The sequence below is a fragment of the Alligator sinensis genome, unplaced genomic scaffold (assembly GCF_000455745.1).
Source record: "Alligator sinensis unplaced genomic scaffold, ASM45574v1 scaffold116_1, whole genome shotgun sequence".
Lineage (NCBI taxonomy): Eukaryota > Metazoa > Chordata > Crocodylia > Alligatoridae > Alligator > Alligator sinensis.
Genome location: NW_005841908.1, coordinates 4,023,383 through 4,031,583, shown reverse-complemented (window position 1 = coordinate 4,031,583; position 8,201 = coordinate 4,023,383). Strand labels below are relative to the sequence as shown.

The window sequence follows — 8,201 nt, the reverse complement described above, 5'->3', positions numbered from 1 at the left end:
CAGCAGGAAATGACAAATGAGTCAATAGCTTTACTTCAGCAGCTAAGTGGATGAATGAAAGTCAAATGATATTTAGACCTTCAGAACCATTATATTTATGTAGCCATTTTGAGGGAGCCATATTTGCAAAACCTCAACCTTAATCTAGTATAGAATTTCTACTAAATCAAGAATAAAAAAATGTCCCTCTGTTCTTGTTTTCTACCACCACAAATACTTCCTCATTAAGCATTAAAATTCAAACCCCTAGAGAGTGAAATTTAACAAATGGTACCTGGTTTTGATTTTGGCAGAGGTCTTTTAAAGAGGTTAACTGTGCCAAGGTCACCTATATCTGGAGCTTGCTTTTGAATAGAAACCTGTACAAGAAAAAAGGAGATTGTTTTGCCTCATTTTGCATACCAGTACATGAATAATTACACCCTGGGGAACTATGCAATTTTGCGCATAAAAGGCATGACCATGCATAGTCGCATTATTTTGCATCATTTAACCATGGCAGGCTCTGTGCCTCCACCTCCATGGGGCTGGGAGCATGCTGGTGTCACAACCCAAAGTTGTGATTTTTTGTTTGTGTGTGCTTCGGCACTGCTAAATTATTTTCCCGCTAAATTGCAGCTTCTTTGCACGGTGGAGTTTTCTGCTGCAGAGGAGAACCCCGGTGCAACGGAGTATTCCCGCCAAATTTGTAGCTTTCTTTGCATGGTGCATTTCTTTGGCATCCAGGAAATGCACGGTGCAAAGGAGTTCCTGCCATTTGTATGAAGATTCGTGCCACATTATTGGCTGATTCTAATACATGCACACGTGGCGGCTAGCGATTGGCTTGCTAGCCGTATAAAGAGCTTGGGTGGTTTCCGCCCAAGTTGGACAGAGAGCAATTGGAGTTCGAGAGGGAGAGCGTGAAGATCTCCAAGCGCTGCGGATCCTTACGGACCCAACGCTTTTCTTAAAAGGCAATAGAGGCCTGATAACCGAACCCGCGGAGCTTCAACAACTTTGGGGAAAAGAACGAACAGCCTCTAGCCTCTCCCCGTCGCCGATAAATTCCTAGACGTATCCCTTCCTGTACAAGAAACTACCGAACCCGCGGAGCTTCAATAACTCCGGGGCAAAGAACGAATTGTCGTAGTCCTCTAACGAGGATTTAAGCGGAGCTGAACCTGGAAACTGTCCAGCCTACACCACGACCATCTTTGGTGTAAGTAAATAATCTTTAAAATCAACCATTACGCGTCCGTGACTGATTCTAGCTCGCCACCGGTCCTCTCCGACCCTGCGTGCCCGGGCTGCTGGCCACAGCCCGCGTGCACAAGGACGGGTCCGCATATCGCTCCCGGCCAGCACATGCTGGGAGCCTGATTTCAGCTGGAAGCCCCATTATGTGGAGGCACAGAGCCACATGACTGGACAGCTGGGTAAGTGGGGAGGGGAGCTCCTGACTATGAGGGGCAGAGGGTGGGTATTGTGGTGCATGTGGGTGGGTATGGGCTGCATGCCACTGGGCAAGGTGGGCTCCATGAGGCGTGAGCAGCTGAGGGCTCTGTCTGCCTCTGCCAGTGGTGGGGGCTCTGCACCATAGGGGTGGAAGGATGTGTGGTGTGGTGGGGGGCCCACACCCACCCATACCTTCACAACTCCCCCACATGCCCACAAAACCCACATACTGTCATACCCAGACTTCCCCACAAAGCCCATACACACCCCTCTTCACAATCCCCCCACACACTCCACCCTCCCACACCTTCACAAATCCCCTCCACAAAGCCCACACACACCCATACCCCTCCCACACCTTCACAAATCCCCCCCCAAATACCCCACAACCATACAAAGTACCTGCATATATTTTTAAAGAAGGCTCAAATACTGTTATACAGTAAAATCCCTGTTATGTGGCATTCTACAAGACAGAATACTCTAATAATCAGAATTTTCGGCTGCCGCTGCCCCCCTCTGCCCTGCATGACCCAGATAACTGGAATTTTTACATAACCGGCACCCAGCATTCCCCACTCATGCCCAATAACAGGGCTTTTACTGTATTTAGTTTAAGTTGTTAAAAAAAGTAATTAATTTTGCATAATTTTGAGTTTTTCTGTGCATAATTCCCTGGGGTGTAAATAATGTAGAAATTATACTATATATATTTGGCACACCTTTATATAGGCTGATCCCTCTAAATCACTTGGAATCTGAACATCCAGTGGACAATAATCTTCAGGGATTTTCTTATCCAGATCAATGTCTGTGTTTTTTATCACTTCAAACGTGCCATGATGAGGGAAGAGGGATCCTAAAAAAGGGAAGAACAGGGATGTACATGTTGTGTCGTAGAACATGCATGTTCCTGTGAACAACGGAAACTTTCAAAAGCAAATGTTTTTGTTATAGGAAGTCCTCACACATTTGTACCACGCAAAAGGAGTATTACTTAGATTTGATTTACTTGGCTGTTTCTTGAAAATTAAGTGCGCCTCAGCACAATGTATTCTCTTCACCCCATAATTTTAGTGTAAAAAGCTTTACCAGATAACATTACGAAAACACAGTAGAACAGTTGAAATGGACAGTGTGGACAGTGAAGTATTTTTAGCTTTTCTGAGAGAGGTGGGAAGAGGAGGGGAGAGTTTTTTTGTACATCTTGGTACCTGGTTCTTGCCAACAAAAACAACTTTGCAGCAAAATATCTTACTCCCAGGCAGTCAAAATAATTAATTTGTCTCCTCATAATGCATAAAAAGCAATGATTCATTTTTAACTTAGACCGGTGCTATATTCTCCTTTACTCACAAGTACCTGTGCAAATGCTTAACTTGAAGTGAATAACAACATGTACATGCTTAAAGTGGGACTACTCAGGTGTGGAATTCAGCACTTGTAGCAGTATTTTCAGGAGCAATATTTTAACTAGGACAATATTACCTTAGAGTTACTGCCACACAAACAGCATTTTTGTGTCTACTGTATCATGGCTCCAAAACAGAATAGGAAACTTACATTAACTAAGTAAAACATAATTCACTCATTCAATATTCTAGTAAATACAAGTTAATACTGGAAAGTTTATACTTCAGATACAATCAGGATCTTAATTCAGAAAAGGTGACACACAACTTTTCTTTTTTTACTTTACAGAACAAATCTCAAACATCAAATTAAAAAGGTGAAAAAAACCTAGCACTTATCCAATCCAGTCTATAGCTAATGCAAGATTCTTCCTTATTGTATATTTTTTAATATTTCAACACACTTGGTTTCTAGGTACCAAAAAGGCAACGGCTCTAATCAATTCCTTAGCCACCTCAGTGCCTCAATTTCTCTCCTGTTAAGTAGCAAGTTCTTCTCTTTGCTCCTTTCTTATTCATGTCAGCTCATAAATAATTCCTCTCCCCTTTATAATTTAAAACGGTTTATATAATACTAACAAATTGCCAGTCATGAATAATGGATTTAAAATAACAAAGGAGTGTAAACACTCCCTGTGCCACTACCACCCACCAGCAAAGTGGGGGGGGGGGGGGGGGGGGGGGGGGGTCCAGTGCCTCCCATCCCTGCCTGCATCTGCCTCCTCCTGAGCAGCGGGGCTCTCCCCCCTGCCCCGCCACCAGCTGTTGGGTGGGTGCGTGCACCCCCACCTCTCATCTGTCTCTGCCTCCACCTCCTCCACTGAGCAGCTAGCAGGGGCGCCTTCCCTCCCTCCCTCCCAGCTGCTGAGTGCACACATGCCTCCACCCACACACCCGCCCACCTCCGCCTCCTCCCTGCCTGGGTCCGCACAGCCAATTGCCACCCGCCCTCTCAGCGGCACGTGCGCAGTTGACCAAAAGTCTTACGGAAAGATAGACAGATTAAGCCCTTTATTATATTAGAATAGAATAATTATTTATCAGTTGTTTCTTGAAATATCAAAATTTGAGATTCCTGATAAGCAATAACCTACCATACCTGCACTTCTGTAGCTCAGATCCCCAAGAATTTTGTCTCCTACTTTTCTCAGCTTCCAGTGTTGTCTCAGTCTCAACAGCTCAGAGTTGAAATCTCTTTGCCGCTTATTTTCCTGGTTTTCTGCTACTGATTTAGATAACCTTTCTGCTCCTTTCAACAGGATTTGTGCTGCTCCAGCTAGTGACTTCTTTTTTGAAATCAACTGTAAAAACTGAGGATTCTAGAAACGTGAAAATAAACATTGAATGGAAGTAAATATTTATGAGAAAAAACATCTTCAAAGCAATCATTACTAGAAATTGTTGATGGTAATGCAAAATGCTGGTACTTATTTTTGCTGGCTGTTCAGTAACTTATTTGAAAAGAATTTAATGCCTCACGCTATACTAATAAACAACTGTATTGGCAGTCTCTGCACACAGACCACTGAGACCAAAATGAGTCTCAGCACTACCCTTTCAGCCAACAGATAACAAAGTAGGAGCTATATCAGGGGTGCACAACCCTCTAGGCCAATGATTTTCATCCATGGTACAAGCAGCATTCTGGGGTGCTGTGATAGTTTTTGAAGGGTGCTGCATTCTGGAAAGAGGAGATAGGTGAAAAGCTTAGGTGAGGAGGTAAATGCAGGCCCCTCCTTCCACCCCTCACTGCACCACAAGCTATTTCCTGCTGGCTGCTCCTCCTCCTTCCCCAGCCCCTCTTCAAGCAGTAATTGATTGTAATACATCAATTAGTTTTTGAAACAGGGTGCTGCTCAACTCAAAAAACCAGATAGGGTGCCTTAAGTCTAAAAAGATTGAGAACCATTACTCTACACCAGGGGTGTCAAACTCCTCTGGCTTGGTGGGCCAAGTATATGGCACAAGATTGGTTCATGGGCTTGATGAACAGCCAGAATGGCCACCCCCCGCAATGCTGGTTTGGGACTGTGCTGCACGTGGTGCTCACTCTGGCTGGATTGGGACACGAGCTGCATGCAACGCCGGTTTCAGCTGGTCCTGGGTGGTTATCACGTGCAACATGGGTCCTGGAACGACTGAGTGGGCACCAAGTGCAGTACAGTCTAGGATTGGCCCAGTGGGCACTGGATCCAGCCTTGCAGGGAGGACCCTGGACTGACCCTACACAGGTGCTGTATACAGTGTGGGCCCTGGAGTGAGCACTGCATGCAGTGCATGTCCTGGGTCCTGCATGTAGGGCCAGTCTGGCATGTGCCAAGTGTAGGTCAGCTGTACATCCAGGGCCAGCACCAGGGCCCAGAGGCTGGACCTGGCACCCCTGCTCTGGGCAGTTGCAGAGTCATGCCACAAAACTCTATGAAGCTACTTTTCTAATTGAAAAGGGATCTGAAAACAAAACAGCAACCTGCATGACCTCGCAGTGCAGCGATTCATCATCTGCACCTGGCTGAGGCTCAGGTCATGCTCCCTGTGCCGACACATACGAGCCAGCTATCTGCTCCCAAAGGTAGGGCTACCATATTTCCAGATCCAAAAAAGAGGACACCTGTCATGCATCCCTGGTGGAGGATCAGGCAACCCCTCGCCCCCCCTACACTGTTGCAGCCCCTGCCCTGACTAAAGGTCTGGGATTTTGCTTTAGTGTGCAGCTTTGGTCTGCAGGTGGAGCAGAGGGAGGCGACAGGAGGCAGCAGGGAGCACCACATGGGTCTGCGCCCACCTCTGCAGCTGCAGGCAGGGACAGCTGTGCTCCCTGCTGCAACCGATTGCCCTCCCCCTGCTCCCAGCAGCGGAGCAAAGCACAATCCCGGACCTTTTGTCAGGGCAGGGGGGTTGGGGCTGCAACAGGACATTTGGGCAGATGTAAAAAGCCACCCGGACAGTGACCAGAGAGCTCAAAAAGAGGAAACCCCAGATGTATGGTAACCCTACCCAAAGGTGCTGCAAGATGAGGCACGTCCCGCTAACAACAATGCGTTTGTGGAAAGCAACCGGTGTAGGCAACCCCAGCAGCATCACTAGGGATGGGCAAAAGGGACATCCGCCCCAGGCACCAAGTTAAAAGGGCAGCAGAACTGGCAGCGAGCTCCAAAACCACCGGGGCTTCAGGACCAAGCGCTGGGGCAGGCAGAGCGCGGGTGCAGAGGTAGCCATACCTGCTTGGGGGGTGGCGGGTCCTGCACGACGGGGTCGAGGGTCATGAACTTCTTGTCCTTGAGGATGCCGAGCACGTCGTAGAGCACGCAGGTCTCGGTCAGTGCGCTGCGCAGGCTGTTCCGCACCGAGTCCCAGGGCCACAGCGACGGCTGGAATTTCACCAACCCTGGCGCATGCACGGGAGAAGCGAACGCTCAGGGCCCAGGCGTCGCCTAGGAGACTGCGCCCCCCCGCGGCCCCAACGGCCGTCGCCTAGGAGACCGCCCCCCCACTCACCCTCCTCGTCCTCAGCGTCGCCGGGCGAGGCCCAGTCGCGGCCGCCGGGCCCGGGCTCGTCCTCCTCGGAGCCGCTGCCCTGGCTGAAGTCAATGCGCTGTGCCAGGCGCGCCAGATTCTGCGACATGGAAAGCGGCTGCAGGTAGGTCTCGCTGCCATCCAGCCCCACCTCCTGCACCTGCTTCTCGCAGGCCGACTCGATGCTGATCCGCACTGCCGACGCCCCCGACATCCTGCCCCTCGTGCTGTGCCGTGCCGTGCCGCGCCGCTTGCCCACCTACAGGCCCCACCGGCCCCACCACTGCGCAGGCGCAAGGCCGCTACGGGCGCCGGCGGAGGACATGCCGCCTCGGGCGCGACCGCCGCGCAGCCGCAGTGCGATCGAGCGCCGGGTACAGCTGGAGGGGCCCGATCCTATGCAACGCGAGCCCCGGACCGGGGGTGGTGCGTTCGGGGTTTTTTTTTTATTTTTTATATTACTTTTTAGTTATTTTAATTTTATTTTGTTGGCTTATATATTTATTATTTAGTATTTTCATCTTATTTTGTTGGTATATATATTTAGCATTTTCATGTTATGTTGTTGGTTTATATATTTATTTTTCATCTTTTATTTATTTCATTATAATTTCATTTAATCTTTATTTTATTTTATTTATTTCATTTTATTTTATGTTATTATTTGATTTCATTTATCTTTATTATTGTTTTTGTTTTATTGATTTTTATTTTCTTTTATTTATTATTTTTACTCCCCTTTCAGGTGCAGGCTGTGTCTAGAAAACCAGTCTTTTTTTCAAAAGTGTGTCTTAATTAGCGAGAGTACAGCATGTCTCCTCTCTAGGATGAAGGGTCTGAACAATTTTAGTGGGAGAAGTGGTTGGTAACTTGCATTAGCCAAAATCATTCCAAGAAAAACTTAAATTTTATTTCTTGGCTATGCTCATAGCTTTGTTTCACTAGGACATGTGATACTGTCAGAGGAACGGCAGGTTGCTTTGTCTTGCTACTGCTTTGGGGCTTGTTTCATCTTGTCAGTGCTAGATGATGCACTTGTCAGTGTTAGAGATGCACTGAACAAGTCATGGTGAGTGCTGTAAAAGTTAAGAATGGGGCAACGTGGAGGGAGTAGGTCGCTCAGAGGGCTGTTATAACTTCTTTTCTCCTTGGAAGGAAAGAAATACTCTTTTCATGGTTGGTTGGTTGGATTTGGAGGTTAGATGACCATCTTGCTGGGGTCGTTTGACCCCCAGTACTCTTTCCTGCCATGGCAGGGGGTCGGACTAGATGATCTGCCCAGGTCCCTTCCGACCCTAGAAACTATGAAACTATAATAGTTGTTATCCTTTCACTGGCTAGGACCTTCTGCAGACCTGTTTTAGGAGCTGAAGTTATGTAGCACATTTAGGAGTATGCTGTGTGCGCTGAAACAGTCCTTTGGGAGAAGGGGTGGGGAGTGAGTTAGAAAATTCTTGAGACATATTTAATAGTTGGGGATCTTTTAAAACTACTTTTCCCTCAATCCATTTTCTGAGACATCGTCTTGATGAAATTTAGATTTATTAAGGGTTGAAATTTGATGTTGAATAAATCCAAAAACCTACCTTTTATATCAGTAATTCAATTCTCAAAATAGCCTTTCTAATAAAATGTTTTAATTCTTTAACTAGTCAGTAAGAAGAATGGAAAATGACTTCTTTATTAGTCTTTGGAGGGCTGATTCTCTTTCTGGAAAGTTGCTTAAGTCTTGCCAGATAACTAATTCCCTAGCTAACATAAATGTCACTGCATTGACTTCATACATTAGAAATTAGATGCATCATCAAATGACCTTACTGTATTATATATATTCTATCT

General features: G+C 46.8%; 1 protein-coding gene across 1 annotated transcript in view; it reads right to left on the bottom strand.

Moving 5' to 3' along the window:
* The window catches only part of MED17 (mediator complex subunit 17), a 23,163-nt gene extending 16,357 nt beyond the window's left edge, over window positions 1-6,806 (bottom strand). The window contains exons 1-5 of the mRNA XM_006018642.3: window positions 6,345-6,806; window positions 6,068-6,234; window positions 3,949-4,168; window positions 2,160-2,296; window positions 275-359 (exon numbers count right to left, since the gene is read on the bottom strand). Coding sequence (XP_006018704.1) covers window positions 275-359; window positions 2,160-2,296; window positions 3,949-4,168; window positions 6,068-6,234; window positions 6,345-6,576 — 841 coding nt within the window. The 5' untranslated portion in view covers window positions 6,577-6,806. The remainder of the gene's footprint in view (window positions 1-274; window positions 360-2,159; window positions 2,297-3,948; window positions 4,169-6,067; window positions 6,235-6,344) is intronic.
* Window positions 6,807-8,201: the final 1,395 nt, after the last annotated feature.